Raw genomic sequence first — 17668 nt, forward strand, 5'->3', positions numbered from 1 at the left:
GGCGAGGACCCAGGAGGCAGACGCTGAGCCACCAGAAAGAGCAGGGATTAAGAGCAGGTGCCCTGGAGCCAGCCCAGATCCGGGTTCAAATCCCACTTCCTGTCCCACCCTACCCACGCAGCCAGGGACAAGCCATTTGACCTCTGCCAGCATTAACTCATCTGTAAAATGGGGATAACCACGGTGAGTAGTATACGCAATCATACGTGGTCCTTACAACCAATAAATGCTCCATCAGTGAAGGCCTGCCAGACACGTAGCAAATGCCCACGTGTATTTCGTATATGCCGCACACGTCGGGGGCATTTCAGAGTCATGATGCTTCCGCGCCTTCCAACTACGCTGCGAGATAACTATGATGATGGACCCCACTGTGTAGAAGAGGAAACAGGCACACATCAGCCCAAGGTGACACAGCTACCAGGTGACAGAGCCAGGATTTGAATGAAGTCCCACTCAGTGTGAAAGTCGAGTGTCACTGTGCTGGCTTATCACACTACGGCCACCAGGGGGTCTGCGGTCTCCTAAAAAACTGGAAGGGGATGGTGATGGTATTTACCATGAAGAGGGGCAGAAAACCACCCCCTTAGCCCAGCTGACTAGTTCCCCTGCCCTTGCCCTAGGACCACTCAGCTTTCGCCTTGGGGGAGGAGGAGATGGCAGGCTTCACATAAGGACATGCCTCGGGCAGGTGTTGTCTGTGTGTGGTCTACACAGTGTGGACCACCGCCTGCACTGCCATCAATAACTGCCTTCGGGTTCCTGGGCACAAAGGCAGAGCAGGACCAGCCCAGACTGGAGGCGACATCCCCAGCCCTTGGCTTCATTGTGAACAACCCCGTGCTGAGGCCTCTCGACGATCACCTTGATGAGGGTGCAGTTCCCACCTCTGTCCCCTCACCCATCCGACGCATCTGCTCTGCGTGTTTTATGGCCGTGACAGTGGCCCAGACAGTGAGCACGGAGCAGCTCTTCTCACTTGCATGCCCTAGAGGGCACCCGTTCACCCCTCCCAGGGAAAACACAGCTCAGCCAGGAAGTGGCTGTGTGCTCTTTGCTAAGCGGCCACAGCAAAAGGAAGAAAAGTGCACCAGTGCGAGAGAAAGAAGGAGCTCGGGTCAAGCAAAGCAGGTGGAAATTGCTGCAGCCACTCTCCGCCTGGGACTATGTTTATGAAACGTGTCACTAACACCGGAATTCTGTTTTTTTAAACAGGAATTAAACACACTGTAAACATGCAGATTCCAGGCCCCTGCTGCAGATCCACTGAATCCAAATCTCTGGGATGGGACCAAGGAATCTGCACCTTTGCACGGCCTGCTAGCCTAGTGTGATCTGGGATCTGGGAGAGTGGCAGAGAGGGAAAGGCCTCTAGGAAGAAGCAGTGACCCCTGGGGACACGGCGGCAGCTGGCATCGTGGAATCTTGAGAAATGGGTCTCTTCCAATAATGATATCAAAGTCCTTCCCATTGGTTATCTTATCGAACAGGTATGTTACCCCCATTTAAACATTTTTTTAAAATGTTTATTTGTTTTTGGGGCGCCTGGGTGGCTCAGTCGGTTGAGCGTCCAGCTTCAGTTCAGGTCATGATCTCACAGTCCGTGAGTTCAAGACCCATGTCACACTCTGTGCTGACAGCTCGGAGCCTGGAGCCTGCTTCGGATTCTGTGTCTCCCTCTCTCTCTGCCCCTCCCCTGCTCGTGTTCTGTCTCTCTCTGTCTCAAAAATAAATAAAAACATTAAAAACAATTTTTTTAAATAAAATGTTTATTTGTTTTTGAGAGAGAGTGTGTGTGAGCAGGGAAGGGGCAGAGAGAGAGGGAGACACAGAACCTGAAGCAGGCTCCAGGCTTCTAACTGTCAGCACAGAGCCCAACGAAGGGCTCAAACCCACGAACTGTGAGATGATGACCTGAGCCCAAGTCAGACGCCTAACAGACTGAGCCACCCAGGTGCCCCATGTTACTCCCATTTTACAAGCAGGAAAACTGAGGGGCACCTGGGTGGCTCAGTGAGTTGAGCGTCTGACTCTTGAATTGGGCTCAGGTCACGATCCCGGGGTTGTGGGATCAAGCCCCGCGTTGGGCTCCATGCTAAGCGTGGAGCCTGCTTAGACTCTCTCTCTCTCTCCCTCTCTCTGTCTCTCCCTGTCCACTCCCCACCCCCTGCTCCTGCGCTCACTCTCTCTTGAAAAAAAAATTAAAAATTAAAAAAAAGTGGGAAACCTGAGGCTCAGAAACCAAAGGCACCCAGCACGCAAGTGGTGAGTCCAGGCTTTGAACCCTCCCAACTTTCTCTAAAAAAATTCCAATTCCGCACTCATCATTGTCATATCAACGTATATTTGTGATTCCATCCCAGGCCTGAATGGTGACGTCCGATAAACCTGATTTAAAATTCTGGAGAAGACCCCTATCTCCCACAGACATACGAAATAAAGGTTTTGAAGCAACAGAAGTAACACGTTACGCCGTGCTGGTCTATGGCTCTGAGTGCTTTGCATGTATTTATTCATTTAATCCTCTCGACAATGCTGTGGATGGGTACGGTTGCCATCCCCATCTCACCCATTTTATAGATGAAGAAACTGAGACGCACAAAAGAAATAGGGGAACTTGGCCAAGATTTCCCAGACAGCACGGGGCGGAACGAGGATTAGAGCTCGTGCGTCGTGGCTCCTAAAACTACGCTTCAGCCAGTTCACCGTCTTGTATCTCCAAGCTGCAGAAGAAGCTGAGGCTGGTCAGTTTCTTCGGAATGGACACCAGAAGGACGAACCGGGAGGGGGTGAGAGGTAGCTGTAAGAATGGGTTCACGTGTATGACACGGAGAAAAGAGAGCCTGGAGGCTAGCAGGAGGCAATGTCAAGGGATTCTGAGATGGGTTGCATGTGGGAATCTGAAGATCCCCTAACCTCTGCTTAAAATGCTTTGTACGTTAAAGATGACAGATACACAGAGGTATGCACTGTGCTCTTGGATAGAAAGACCGAATCCTGTAGAAATGTCAGGTCTCCCCATATCGATCTCTACAATCAGTGTAATCGCGGTGGAACCTCCAGTGGGATTTTTCAAGGAGCTCAGCAAGCTGATTCTGAAATTCGTGAAGAATAGCACGGCCAAGACACTCCTGAAAGAGAACTGAAGCATCTTGGCCCATCAGGTGGCAAGACCATATTACAAAGCAATGCTGTTCGTCTGTTTGTTTTCCTGGCTTTATTGAGGTACAACTGACAGGTAAAATTGTATGTATTTAAAGTGTACGATGTGATCATCTGATATACATACACATTGTGATACGGTTGCCGTAATTAAGTTAATTAACATATCCATCACCTCCCATAGAGTTCTCTTTTTTGGGGTATGGTCAGAACACATTAGCTCTACTGTCTTAGCAAATTTCAGATACGTAACATGCTGTTGTTACCTATGGTCACCATGCTTTACGTTAGGCCCCAGCACTCATCTTACAAGTGAAAGTCTGTACCGAGGCAGTAACGTTAGTTAAGCTATTGAAGGGGAGTATAAAGGGAAAACCTGGCAAATTTTAAATTGTAATTTAGGAAAATATCAGGTAGGAAAGGATTTTTTTTTTTATGTTTTTATTTTGTTTTGAGAGAGAGACAGAGTGCAAGTAGGGGAGGGTCAGAGGGAGAAGAGACACAGAATTGGAAGCAGGCTCCAGGCTCTGAGCTGTCAGCACACAGCCTGACTCGGGGCTCGAAATCATGGACTGTGAGATCATGACCTGAGTCGAAGTCGGACGTTTAACCGACTGAGCCACCCAGGTGCCCCCTAGGTAGGGAAGGATTTCTTAACTGAAACATAAATACTTAAACCAAAAGAAAAGTTAAATTAAATGAACATTACATTAACATTAATAACCTTTATTTATGTGAAAATAAAGGTTTTCCTTACCACGTAGGGAAAAAAGACTTATAATGCAACCAAGAAAAGATGTTTGCAATAAAACTGACAAATATTTGTACCCAGAATACTAGGAACTACTATGAATCATGAAGAAAAGACGAACAAGCCAATAGAAAATAACAAACAAACAAGCAAATTGCACCAACCACGTCATCATTTTACAGGACAAAAAGAAACACACATGGACAATACACATGTGAAAGGATACTCCACGTCATTAGAAGTCAGGAAGATGCAGGTTAAAGCTACATCTAAAAGACTGGCAAAGGGGCGCCTGGGTGGCTCAGTCCGTTAAGCGTCCGACTTCAGCCCAGGTCATGATCTCGGGGTCTGTGAGTTCGAGCCCCGCGTCGGGCTCTGTGCTGACAGCTTGGAGCCTGGAGCCTGCTTCTGATTCTGTGTCTCCCTCTCTTTCTGCCCCTCCCCTACTCATGCTCTGTCTCTCTCTGTCTCAGAAATAAATAAACATTAAAAAAATTTTTTTTTAAATTAAAAAAAATAAAAGACTGGCAAAAATTCAGGGGCGATTGGGTGGCTCAGTTGGTTAAGCACCTGACTTTAGCTCAGGTCATGATCTCACGGTTCATGGGTTGGAGCCCTGGATCAGGCTCTGTGCTGACAGCTAACGCCTGGAGCCTGCTTCCGATTCTGTGTCTCCCTCTCTCTCTGCCCCTCCCCCATTCGCACTCTGTCTCTCTCTGTCCCTCAAAAATGAATAAACGTTAAAAATTTTTTAAAAAATAATAAAAGACTAGCAAAAATTCAAAGTGTAAATAATACCCAGCTTTGGGGAGGATGGTACAACCATCTTAGAAAATAGTTTGGCATTCCTTGATAAAGCGGAACAGACACATACACTACCAACCAGCGATTTGCTAAGTATAGAAACTCTAGAAACCCATGCACACATGCACAGAGTAGTCTGTACCAAAGTTTATGGGCAGCGTTGTTCAAATATTAAACACATGGAAATAATCCAAATGTCCTTCAACAGTTGAATGAATAAATGAATTAGTTACTCTTCCTCCGATACAACGAATATATCCAACAATAAGAATGAGTGAACTACAGCTCACTCCATCGCGGATGAATCTCAAAAATGTGGTATTCAGCCAAAGAAGTCACAGAAATGTCTGTAGTGTGATTCTTTGTATATGAAGTTCAAAGAAGGACAAAAGGACTCCAACTATGTATTGTTGGGGAGATATCGGTAGGTGGTAAAGAAAGACAAAGAAATGATTACTTGCTAAGCAAGGGGTGGTGGTTGCCTTGGAGTGGGGGAGAGCAGTGAAGGGGGCTGTTGAGGAAGGGCACACAGGGGCTGATGGGGAACCAGAAACGCTCTTTTTCCTTTTTTTTTTTTTTTTTAATGTTTATTTCTTTTTGTGCGTGTGAGAGAGACAGGGCGTGAGCGGGGCAGGGAGGGAGACACAGAATCCCAAGCAGGCTCCAGGCTCTGAGCTATTAGCACAGAACCCGATATGGGGCTCGAACTCACAAGCCGTGAGATCATGACCTGAGCCGAAGTCAGACGCTTAACTGACTATGGAAATGCTCTACTTCTCAACCCATGGAGGTGGGTTCTTCTATGTTCATATCATTAATATTATTTAAACTGTAAACTGTTCATACCTGTTTTATATGCTTTCGCTCACGTATGATACATTTCACACTAAGTTAGAAATGCTGTGTGTATGTGCATATTTCTGGGAGAATCTACATTTCATCAGATTACCTAAGGCATTTCTGGTCTTCTAACGGAGGGTACCTGGGCATGAAGGTTCCTGGGGGGGTCCCCCCTTGCTCTGGTATTCCCCAGGGATGCAAAGTCCTTGTGCCAACCTGGCTATGTATGGCTCATTCTGCTCAGCTGAGCACAAATCCCCTCTGCCGTGGAGATGGGCACAAACTAGGTGTGAGCACCATGTCGCCATAACTCATGACTACCTTAAGGCCAAGGGATGTCTTAAGGGGCTCTTGCAGAGGAGGGAGGACCACCTTTCTTCCCAAGGGAAGGAGTCCCTTTGCCTTGAACGCCTCCTTTCCTTTTCTCCCTCCCCAGCTCCTCTCCTGACCTCCCTTTTTTCTGTTTTTCTTCTTCCTGTGGTTCATCCCCATGTTGTCATTGGACTTGGCCATTACCCCAAAGCCTGAAATCAAGCCGAGCAGGAGTCGGGACCCTGGGTGCTGACTCCCAGCCCCGGGGGTTCTTTCTGCCATACCACCTGCCCGTCCCGTTCTCTTCTTGCCCAGGGCCTGTGTCCTTGCCTGATTCCCACGCCTCGGGGGCCACAGGGCTTAGCTGGGCTTGCATTGGCGAGTCCGCAAAAGGATGTGTTTACTTGTTCATCCATATCACCCTTGGAAGGACTTTGGTTTTCCCCCGAGTAAGATGAGAGCATGGAGATAGAGGGACAGGATCTGAGCTCATCTCCAAAAGGTCTGGCAACGGGGTAGGGCTTAAACTTCAGGGCAAAGGGGAGAGTGAGGGAGGCCACTCAGAGACTGCACAGTAATCCAGGTGAGAGACGGCATGGCCTGGAGCAGCCTGGTCCCCGTGGAGGTGGGGAGGGGTGAGGCCACTTGGACGCAAAGAGTTTGCAATAGCATTGGATGTGGAAGAATGAAAAAGTGGAGTCAGGGCCAACTCCAAGGTTTTTTGGCTTGAGGACCTAGAAGGAAGAAGATGTCATCACCTGAGATGAGGGAGAAGGAGGAAGAACATGTTTGTGGGAAAGTCAGGAAGGGGAGCTCAAGAATTCTATTTCGGACACGGTGAATTCCAGGTGCCTTTTATCACCCACGTAGAGACATGCAGTCTGTGGTTGGATTCAGGCGGAGGATGTAAACGTGGACGTCAGTGACGGATGGATGCTCTTTCATGCCAGGGCCCGGATGTGGCCAGTTGGGGTAGGTGCTCAACAGAGGAGACTCTAAGGTCTGAGCCGCCTATGGGTGAGTTAGAAGCCTCAAGGACTGAGGGGCTTTGGTGGGAGGTGTTCTGGAGGAGACCGATTTCAGCTTCTCTGGGTCTTTTATTACGGGGACTTTTATGCTATTTGTAAATACAATGTAAGTTATGCCGGTGACCAATGGCCCCAGGGCAGGTCATGTGCAAGGACATAGGTCTAATGCCCCTGGTTAAAAGACAAAACAAAACCAAACAAAACAAACAGGCAAAGAAAAAGGAAGGAAGGAAGGAAGGAAGGAAGGAAGGAAGGAAGGAAGGAAGGAAGGAAGGAGGGAAGTGGGGGGCACAGAGGGAGGAAGAAGAGAAGAGAGGGAGGGAGGGAAGAGGGAAAAAGGAAGGAAGGAAGGAAGGAAGGAAGGAAGGAAGGAAGGCAGGCAAGCAGAAAATTTACAGGCAAACCTCTCCTCTTCTCTGGCCTTAGTTCCCCCATCCGTGCAATGAAGGTCCAAGTTCTGACAGTGTTCTTGAGACACCTCCAGTACCCAGACCCTTGGCTTCCAAATGTCCTCCAGCCTATCCTTTGCGTATCAGGGTCTTGGCGTCTGCCAGGAGATGTCCAGAGCTGGACTGACAGCACCAGCCATCGCCTTGTGCCCATGGCCTGTGTCACCAAGTGCCATGGTAAGTGGAAGTGACGCCTCCCCCGAGATCAAGTTAGCTCTGATAATGCTCCAGCCGTCTGCCCACCCACTTGCCCTCAGGCCACCTGGAAGGGCAGAATGCAGGGTATGGAGAGAAGCCACATGGCCCCGTGGCTCTTGGAGAGATGCGCAGGGAGTCTGGGTCAGAAATGGAGAGAGACGCCTTCCCCTTCGGCCCAGTCCCAGCCTGGTGTTTCCACTGCTGTCCCCCAGAAGTCTCTGAAACCACCAGGTGGAACCCTCTGGGCTTGCTGACTGGCCCTCTGATGGTGTGCATGAGTGGGGGGATGCCTCCCCCCAGCCCCGTGGCTCACTTACAGCGCCCCCGCCCATGCCGTGCCTGCCAACGCAGACCCCACCACCAGCTCCTCACCGCCAGTACCCGGACTCTGCTAGAAGCCTCTTCCTGGCAGCTGGAACATGTTCAGCCCACACGCCAGGCAGGCTGGAAATGCTGGCAAGTTAGCACCCTGGGAACAGCCTTAATGGGTAAATACTCCAACTTCCTTGCCCAGGAGTGGGACGACAGGGACCTGCTCTACGCAGCCTCCCGGAGATCCCTAGCAGAATTAAACACCAGCTGCCCACAGCTGTAACTGCCCCTTAACGTCCCCTCTCTTGGTTCCTTTTCCTTTCTCGCCTCTCCTCCCCACTCCTATACCAGTGCTTCCAGGAATTGCCTCCTAAGTAAACTACTTGAACTCAAATCTTTGTTTCAGGTTAGGCTTCTGGAGGAATCCAACATAAACGACCGATAACCCAAACCCAGCCGATGATTGAGATCTCTTCTAGTTCTGTTTTGTACACATCTCCATAGCACAAGCTGTGTAACAGGAAATATTGGGCACTTTCCTTACCCCTAGTAGGGAAATCACACCGATAACTGTACTAGACAAATACACAAAGCAGTATAAAGAAGGAGGTGGTTACCAGGAAGGGCTTTACAGTGGGCATGACTTCTGAGGTTTTGAAGGATGAATAGGAGTTCTCCGGGTAGACGAAGAAAGGAACGGCATAGTTAAAAATCCAGAGGCACGAGGTATCCAGGGTACCTGAACGGGCGGGCAGAGTCTTGTCCGTCATGCTAAAGGTGTTTCGATATTATGTCGAAAAGATTGGAGGATTTCGAGAAACTGTGGGTTATCGTCTTCTGATTGCACGAGTATCAAATGCTCACTGTAGACAAGTTGGCACACAAAGACAAGCATAAAGAAGAAAATAAAATGACCTTCAATCCGCGGTTAATTACATCACATTTTGTGTGTCGTCTCTCGGAGGAGACAGAAGAGGAGACGGAAGAGGGAGGTGATCAGACCGATACTGGATGTGAGGTGGCCAGCCGGGAGGTTTTTGCAGTGAGGCGATGGGGATCCTCCATGGGGGTGCTATGGCGGGGGGAAGGCTGAGGTGTTCAGAGGTGGGTGTTCAGGGCCAGCTGGGTGGGGCATGGGGTAAAAGGAGAGGAGGGAAACGTGATCACTAGAGACATTCTGAGTGTCTCCCTCCATAAACTGGTGGAGGGGACAGGGGCTGGGAGCCGGGAGGCCTGGGTTCTCATTTCAACTTTGTCATTTCCAACCTGTGGGACCTCAGGCAGGTCCCTTGGATCCTCAGAGCCACAGTTTCCTGACCTGAGAAATGGAAAGGTGTTTTCTTCCCTGCTTTCCTCACAGGCTTGTCAAGACTGTCCATGGGCCAAAGAAGATTAACATCCTTGGTGGATGGGAACCTGTGGTGCCGGGCACTCCTGAGACCTTTGCTCAGTCCTTTCCCTGACCTTCTGCCTCTACCCATCATCAGCCGCCAGAAGGCCAGGGCAGGCTCACCATCCTTCATTTCCCATCCTCTTCTCTCCACATCCTTCACAGAGGATATTTGTCCTGCTGGTTCCCCTGGCGAAAATGCTCTAAGCACCTCCATGCACTACCATTAATCCATTCAGTTTCCATACTAATTGGTGCCCTAGTATGTTCCAGGTATTAGGAACACAGTGGTGTGTACGACAGCCAAGGTTCCTCCCCTCACGGAGTCATATGCTACCCAAGAGAAGACATACAAGAAATGAACAAATAAATTTGTGTACTGATGTAATGAAGGGAATAAAACAGGGCAACATGATAGAGAGTGGGGGTGTATTTCAGGTTTGACTGGACAGGAAGGGACCACTGAACTGAGATCTGAACAACTCAGGCAAAGGGAACAGCAAGTGTAAAGGTCCTGGGGTGGGTCTGAGCTTGGAATGTTTAAAGGACAGAGAGGTCAGCACGCCTGGGTTTATCCAAATTCCTGTCCATCCCACTTAAGTGTTGTCACTTTTGTGACGCCTTCTTGGATTACCCCTTACTTACTTGCCCTTACTTGCCGACTCGGCTCCAACCGGTTTCCATACCCCTGTGGTTACAACGGGCCCTGACCAATCTGGGTCGTGATGGACTCTTTACACACTGGACTGTCAGCTCCTTGATGGCAGGAACTAGCTCCATTAGCCAGCACTGTTCAGGCATGTAGCAGGTGATCGTTGGAAGAATGGATCAATTAACCAATAGACAAACAAGGGAATGCATCCGTGAATACCAGGTCCATTTCCTTGCTTAAACGTCGCCTTCTCAGATCCCCTGACCCAACTGCCTCCCCACCCTCCCCACACACAGCACTGCGCATCCCCTACCGTGCTGTTTTTCCCTATGCAAATATCACCTCACATACCATAGAAAGTGTGCATTTATTTTGCTTCTTGATTCCCCTGTCTCTCCCTGGCAGAATATCAACGCCACCCGGGCAGGGATTTTTGAGTTAAGTTGTGCAGGCCTAGAACAGTGCCTGGCACATAGCAGGCACGGATAGGAACAAATGAGTTAGGGGTAAATGAATGAGTGGAGAAATGAATGAAGCCCGATAGAACGAGGGTCAGAACTGCAAATCTGGGCTAGCCTGCCGGTAACAGAGATGGAGGAGTAAGGGTTGGGGCGTGACCTTTCAACCCCAAGCCGGCCAACTGGCCGGCCAGCCATCGTGTTTGCCTGTTTGCCGACCGCGGCAATGCGCTGAGCAGAACATTCCCACTTCGTTGACGGAGAAAGTCTGGCAGGGTAAGTTTCAATGGCCTGCGGCAGATGACAGAGCCCGTGCTGACTCGGGTCGTTTGCTCTCCCGGCCCCCTCTCAGACGCGACTCTGACCCCAGTTCTGGGCGTCTCGCTCTCTTCCCGCGGTGGGAAGCCAGAGCCCGGTGGCCCCCGGGAGCTGCGCCTGGCGCGCCGGTGCGTGCTGGAAAGGGAGCGGGCACCCGGGTCCCCGAGTCGCCCCCCGAGCCCGCGCCGCGCCCCCGCCCCTGCCCGGCCCCGGCCACGCTGTCAGTCTCCATTAGCGCTAACAGGCTCCAGACGGAGCGGGCCCGGCGCGGGCTTAATGCAATCGGCGCGTTACCTGGGGCGCAGGCTACATTACCAGCCCGGCCCCCGCCCGGCGCGGCCAGAAGCAGCCAGCGCGCGCCCCGCCGGCCGCCCCGCGCCTCCCGCGCTCCTGGGGCCGCGCCCGAGCGCCACGCGGCGGAGCCCAGCCCCGGCCGGCGCCCCACAGCCCGTCGCGGCCAGGCGGGGCACCCGGGACCGCGGCGCTGCCGGACACGTGAGTGCGCCCTGCGCGCCGCCCGGCCGAGGTGTGCCGGAGACCCCGGCTGCGTGCGCAGAGCGAGAGCGGTAGCGACTTTGAAGTGCGGAGGGGTAAGTGTCGGGAGGCTCCTGGGGCTGCCGGAGGTGGCACAGATCCCGAGCTGGGGGACAGGGGGCAGCCAACGGCACGGGCAGGGTCACCGCCCTGGGAAACCTCCGCCTCCGCGTGTCCCAACCCAGCCATTTGGGGGCGAGAGGGAGCGGGCGAATGAGGGAAGCGCTGTGGGGTCCGGGACCAGACCCACAGGGCCGGCAGGGTTGGTCTCCAACTCTTAAGTTCCGTCTCAGTTCCGCGCCACTACCGCTCTTTCCAAATTTTACCAACAGACGCGTGCGAGTCTGGGGGAACCCTGCGTCCGCTCGGTGCGCGCGCTGGCCGCTCTATCCCCGCGCTCCCGGGAGGTCTCGGGAGGCGCCTGGAGGGCGGGATGGCCTAGTGACCACATCTTTTCCTTTTATCCAAGCAGAGCCTCGGCGCGCTCCCAGTACGGCTGACGTCCCCCTCGCCAACCGCACCCATGCTTCTGGCGCGGATGAAGCCGCAGGTGCAGCCCGAGAACGGCGGGGCGGACCCGGGGCCGGAGCAGCCGGTGCAAGGGCGCAAAGCCGCGGAGCTGTTGGTGGTGAAAGAGCGCAACGGCGTCCAGTGTCTCCTGGCGTCCCGCGATGGCGACGAGCAGCCCCGGGAGACCTGGGGCAAGAAGATCGACTTCCTGCTGTCAGTGATCGGCTTCGCGGTGGACCTGGCCAACGTGTGGCGCTTCCCCTACCTCTGCTACAAGAATGGTGGCGGTGAGCCCCCTGATGGGCTGGGGTTTGGACTTGGGAGGCTACCTGACCGCAGCAGTGGCCAGGACCGGGGCCGGGATGGAGGAGCTGGGATGCGCGGGAGAAGAGGAAGCACGCGAGCGAGTCTGGAGCGCAGAAGGGTCTGCACGGGGCTCACGGACACAGAATTGGAGTCCTCAGTGGAAAGGGGAAGTGGAGGCTTGCCCCTGGACAGTGATAGGTGCATGAGGAATGTAGGTGATCTTTTGATGGTTCGCAAGAAGATTTGGAGAGCTCTGCAAGGGGTGCCAGAAGTGCACAGGATGTGACAGCCAGGCACACAGTGATCCTAACTCCAGCACTTTGAGTCTTGGGGCAGGGACCTCTGGGCCAGAAGGGGAGAGAGGATGTGGGTTCCCTGAAGGCACTTGGGAGGCCTTGCATTCTTGGGGACAGAGACTCTGGAACTGAGACCCACAAAGAGAAGCTAATGTCAGAGAGCTCCACTGTCATGTTGGTGCTTGTTTTGATGGAGGGGCCGCAGTGCACAGTCTAGGTAGGAATGGGTCATTAGGGACCAAGAACTGGCCCGATGCTTGAGGCAGGTGAAGCCTTTGCCCCCTGCAGCCGCCTGGGGTCCTTGGCTCTGATGCAGGGTGGAGTAGGAGAGGGGCCTGGAGAAAACTCCAGTGGAAGTAGCGAGGCTCTCTCCCCTTTCCCGTGCAGGGTGACACGCTACCCACTTGCCTGGGATGAAGTCTAGAGACCAACTATAGCCCAACCAAATGGCAGAGCCCTGGAAGAAGCAGCTTGGGGGGACAGGACACAAGAGCCTAGCTCCTTCCTGAGGGCCTTTGCTCGTGGGTGCCTAAACCACACCAGTCCTGTGCTCATTTGCTAGAGTTCAGGGGTGCCCTGTGGAGAGCCTGGAAAAATGACAGGAAGGAAGAAGTTGGCACACGGGGGCTCAGCTCTGGAAACTTCTCTCTGTTCCCTGGGCCATCCCGCCTGGCAGCAACTGTAGCTCAGGACTCCAGGGGCTCAGAGGGAGGCAGGGCAGATGTTTCCTTACCTGGAACCAGGTAAAGGGAAAGCTTGAGATCTGCCCCATAGGGTCTGGGACCCAGCTGTTTGCTTCAGTGTTTGCTCTGGACACTTGCTTTGGTGGAGAAATGGGAAACGTGACCCAGAGGTGACACTCTTCCGTGTTTGGCTGCTGTGGCCTCTCAAGAGTCTCTGGTCAGGTGTAAGAATTCTGGCCCTTTGGACCCAGGAAGGGAGGAAATACAGCTTCCGTGTATTTTTAGCAAGTGGGGAGGTGATGGATGGAAGACAGACTGAGAGACCCTGAGATGTGCCATCTAGCATGACCTCAGTGACCATCTGAGACCATGTGTCCCCAGACAGCAGAAGCCTCTATCAATAATCAGCAATATTTACAAGTTCCTCCCTGGTGTGAGGCACAGTGCTGGGCTCTGCAGGGGTCACCTAGATAGATTCATCACCACACCTGCCTGCCAGGAGCTTCAGTCACCTGAAGTGTCATATGCCATCCCCACGCCACTGCCACTGTTATAAGCGTTGGGTGAAACTCCAAGGATCCCAGATGGCCAGCTGCACACATCAGCTAGATGGATATTCTGGGGCCCCGCTGACACCGTGTGCTCACTTGGTCATTGCCACCAATTGTGACTACCTGCTGCCTGAAAGGTGACATACCAGGGGCTCAGGGCACAAACATAGCCGATTTGTCACAGGTTCCAATTTGTAGGTAAATTTGGCCAGAAGCTCCCTCTCTTGGGTCTGCTAGCCCTGTATATCACCCACCTGCGTTGTTCGGTCATTTATTGCTTTGTGTATCTGTCACCCACACAGACTGGGGCACATTGAGGGCATAGACTGTCACTTCTTCCTCCATTTCTAATGCCCAAAGTAAAGTCTAGATCCTAGGAATGCGATAGAAGGTACCCAACAAACTTCTGTTGAGTGAATAAATGAATGAAAATGGTCCAAGTCCTCAGAGACCTAATGCCTATCCAGAAACACTAACTAACCCAGAGAGGCAGCATGCGCTGGGAGGGGTGGGGCCAGCAATCTAGAAGTTAGGGGCCTTGGCCGTGGAGTCCCGGGTTCCAACTTCTGGCAGTGTGATTTGGGGCAGCCTCTGAAGCCTCAGTGTCCTCATCTGTCAAATGGAAAGAATGGCTTTCAGCTCAGAGGATAAGGACGTGATGATATGATAATGCTGGTGGAGAGCCAGGCAGAGAGCATGGCCTTAGTAAAGGTAGCTGCTGCTTTTCCTTAACATTTTAATGACGTGTGACATGGGTGGGAGAGGTGACAGGTGCTCTAAAGGCCCGAAGAGGGGCTGCTTGGGAAAGATTCGGAGGTGGACTGTGCTTGGAGCACCGCCCCAAGGAAGGGAAGGGAGGTGCATGGACAAGCCTTGAGAAGAAGATAGGAGGCATTTTATTCGAGAATGCACGTGCGATCATCGCAGAGACTAGGAGTGCGGGCTGGCAGGAGGGCAAGCCATCAGCGATAAGGGCGGAGAGACAAGTTGGGGCCCGGCCCCGGAGACCTTGAATGCCAGGCTAAGGGGTGGAGAAGTTGTCCCAGTGAATTTCCATTTCTGGCTGGGGTGGCCATGGATGGCACAGGGGAGCGAGGCAGCCTCCCATTTCCGTCGCAGACTCGAAGGCAGATCCTTTTCTCCTCACCCCTCTGGGGGAGTTCAGCTGGCCCCTTCTGAGCTTGATCTCTGCGGAGACCCCCTGGCTGCTCCTTGGGGATCAATTCTTAAATGTAATTCTAAAGTCAGCCCCTGAGATGGGCAAGCAGGTTGGCAAGCAGCCAAAAGACCCAAGTTTGAATCCCAGCTCTGTTTCTGTGGGCACAGCCCAGCCCGTCTCTACGCCCGAGTTCCCCACTACAGCTGGAGGTGAGCGTAAGTGACCCCCAAGACCTGTCCCTCTCCAATGACCTGGCTCGGCTCTGCACTTAAGCCCGGACTCACCTGCCCTGTTTATTTCATGGCCTGTGTTCTCCTCCGGTGCCAGTTTACCAAAGTAACCTCCGCGCCTGGCTGCTCACGCTGGCCCATACTGGAGGGTGTTTTGAAATGGTAAAAGTGCCAGGAGTTTAGGCCCCCGGCTAATACTTTCTGAGTTAATTCCTGGGAAAGATGAGCCTGCCTGAACATCTTCGCATAGGCCAGCTGCTGGGACGCACAAATACGGGAAGCTGCCGATGGGGAATGCCTTGAAATTTCCAGGGTTCGGAACCTTCTCAAACGGAGTGCCGGGCAGTGGGGCTATTTTCAGGGTGCTAGATACTGTCCCTGCACCGGTGGTGGTCTTGGGCCTGGCCGCGCTGACGTCTGGGGAGGCGTAGGCAGATCGACCGGGTCCCCATGTCTGCCTCCCTGCCAGGGAAGGGGTCTCGGCAACGGCCGCTTCAGTTTGAGACAAGTCCTGTGCCGTCAGACACATGGTCTCTAGGTTCAGACAGACCCACGTTTGCATCTGAGCCTGACACTTCCTGGAAATGTAGTCTTGGACTCCTCCTCTCTGGGCGTCAGTTTTCTTGTGCAGAGAAGGGGAAAGAGTATACTTTCTCATCAGCAGGGTGATGACGTGTGCAACATAGTGGGGGTTCAATAAATGGACCCGCGCCTATTATTGTTATCATTTGGTGATTTTTTAATTTTTTTTAATTTTTTTTTCAACGTTTTTTATTTATTTTTGGGACAGAGAGAGACAGAGCATGAACGGGGGAGGGGCAGAGAGAGAGGGAGACACAGAATCGGAAACAGACTCCAGGCTCCGAGCCATCAGCCCAGAGCCTGACGCGGGGCTCGAACTCACGGACCGCGAGATCGTGACCTGGCTGAAGTCGGACGCTTAACCGACTGCGCCACCCAGGCGCCCCTCATTTGGTGATTTTTAACCACAGGCTAGACCCAGTGGCGTCCTGGTTTTGGAGGGAGCAGAACTAATTCTAAGGAAGAACTGAGGAAGGGGAATAAGGCTGGAAATTAGGCACATCTGGGTCACGGGAAAGCAAGAGGCAAGACCTAGGCTTTCTTTGTTCCAGGTCCTGGCAGTCCAGCCTCGCCCCACTGCACTTTCCTCACCTGGAAAAGGGGGATTAACAGTCCCGCACCAGGTCCCGTGAGATGAGGTTCTGGTCCCGGATAGGGTTCTCCTCCTTTCCTGAGTAAGCTGAGCATCTCAGGTATGCACAGCCCGTGGGGGGCAACCCTCTCGGCCAAAATATCTGGGCTTCTGGAGGCTGGGTGTGAAGCATGGCTGGTACAGAGGTCAGAGGTTTGCAGACTCAATGCCCTCACCTCCGGCCTGGCTGTAGGAGGCCGTCTACACCCTGAGCTTGCCAAGCCTGACCCTGACGCTGACGGTTCGGCTCAGGCACACATGAGCCGGCCAGCCGGCGTGGCCCTCCGCTGACGAGTTTGCAGGAATGAGGTGCTCATCGGGGGCTAGAGCTGAGACTTTAATCTGGGGTCATCAGCAGGAGGGGGCTCACTGCTCTGAGCTGGCCGTAAAAGATCTAGAGAAGCTGTTTCCAACAAGATGGGATTTCATGGGGATAAATGCTACACCCTGTCCTGTGGTCCCAGACCCAGCTGCCTAACTAAGGATTAGGTCACCATGCAAGTAGAGGAGGGCCCTGGGGAATTCATTAGCTGCATCCTCCCTGTGACTCCCTTCTGGGAACCATTTATTTAACCAGAAAACATTTCCGATGTGCTCATCATATGCCAGGAACGTGGAGATGAGCAAAAGGCAATCCCCATCTTGAGAGAGCTCTTAGTCTATTGTAAACATCCTAAAAGCTAACGTCATTTGGGGTTCTGTGATTGGAAGTATTATATCCCAGATGAGGGGGATGAGGTTCTAGTGATCTTTGTGAGTTGTGTTGCCTTCCAAAAGACAGTTCTGAGCATCCCAAATGCCCTCTTATTTGTTCATTTTGAAGAGACCAGAATGGAGATAGGAAACCAGAACCTTCAAGGAGCTATATGGAAAGCCCCAGAATTCTTAATAAATATCAGGTCAGACCCTGCAAAGTTGACAGCAGAGAGAGAATCGCCCCATGCGGAGGGGAGCCCCAATGCTAGTCTCCCTGCTTTTAACCCCCTTTGCCCTCCTTAAGGGAGCAGGGGTGTTAATCCGTCAGGAAGTGGGCATTTCTCCTTGCTGGGGATGTTCCCGGGTCTCAGACTGAAGGCCCGGAGGTCAGCGGGAAGCCCCTAAAGTGACCGTGCTGCTCGTTTTGTGTGGAACTTCCTCCCGGAGCAGCAGGCATTTCTGCAGAGGGGTGCACCCGTGCTCCTGGCCAATCTCAGTAAAAGTCAGGAGGACTCAAGAGCTGCGAGGCTCCACTTGGGCTGAGGTTAAAGGGATCCTGGGGCCAGTGGGCAGGGGCAGATGAGTCTCGGGGAGGAGGAAACACGAGTGGTCACCGCATGGTTCCAATATCCTACCCTGGGCAGAGTCTGTGTTGACAAACATGAATGATCTGGGCTTCGTTTATTGTAAGAAGCGGAGTGTTTCTCTAAAGAAATGGCCGTGTGAAGCCAGCTGTTTAACTGGCAGAGACTTGGGGGTGGGGGTGGTGGGTGGCCCTATGCCCGACACCCAGCGTGCACAGCATTGCTTTGGACA

General features: G+C 52.7%; 1 protein-coding gene across 5 annotated transcripts in view; it reads left to right on the forward strand.

Annotated features, from left to right (window-relative positions):
• Positions 1-1208: 1208 nt before the first annotated feature.
• The window catches only part of SLC6A2 (solute carrier family 6 member 2), a 58681-nt gene continuing 42221 nt past the window's right edge, over positions 1209-17668 (forward strand). The window contains exons 1-2 of one of the 5 annotated variants that reach the window (XM_058706767.1): positions 1209-1490; positions 11681-12005. In XM_058706767.1, coding sequence (XP_058562750.1) covers positions 11732-12005 — 274 coding nt within the window. In that variant the 5' untranslated portion in view covers positions 1209-1490; positions 11681-11731. The other 4 variants (XM_058706766.1, XM_058706764.1, XM_058706765.1 and 1 more) reach the window with 4 other exon arrangements.

The sequence above is a fragment of the Neofelis nebulosa genome, chromosome 17 (genome assembly GCF_028018385.1).
Source record: "Neofelis nebulosa isolate mNeoNeb1 chromosome 17, mNeoNeb1.pri, whole genome shotgun sequence".
Classification (NCBI taxonomy): domain Eukaryota; kingdom Metazoa; phylum Chordata; class Mammalia; order Carnivora; family Felidae; genus Neofelis; species Neofelis nebulosa.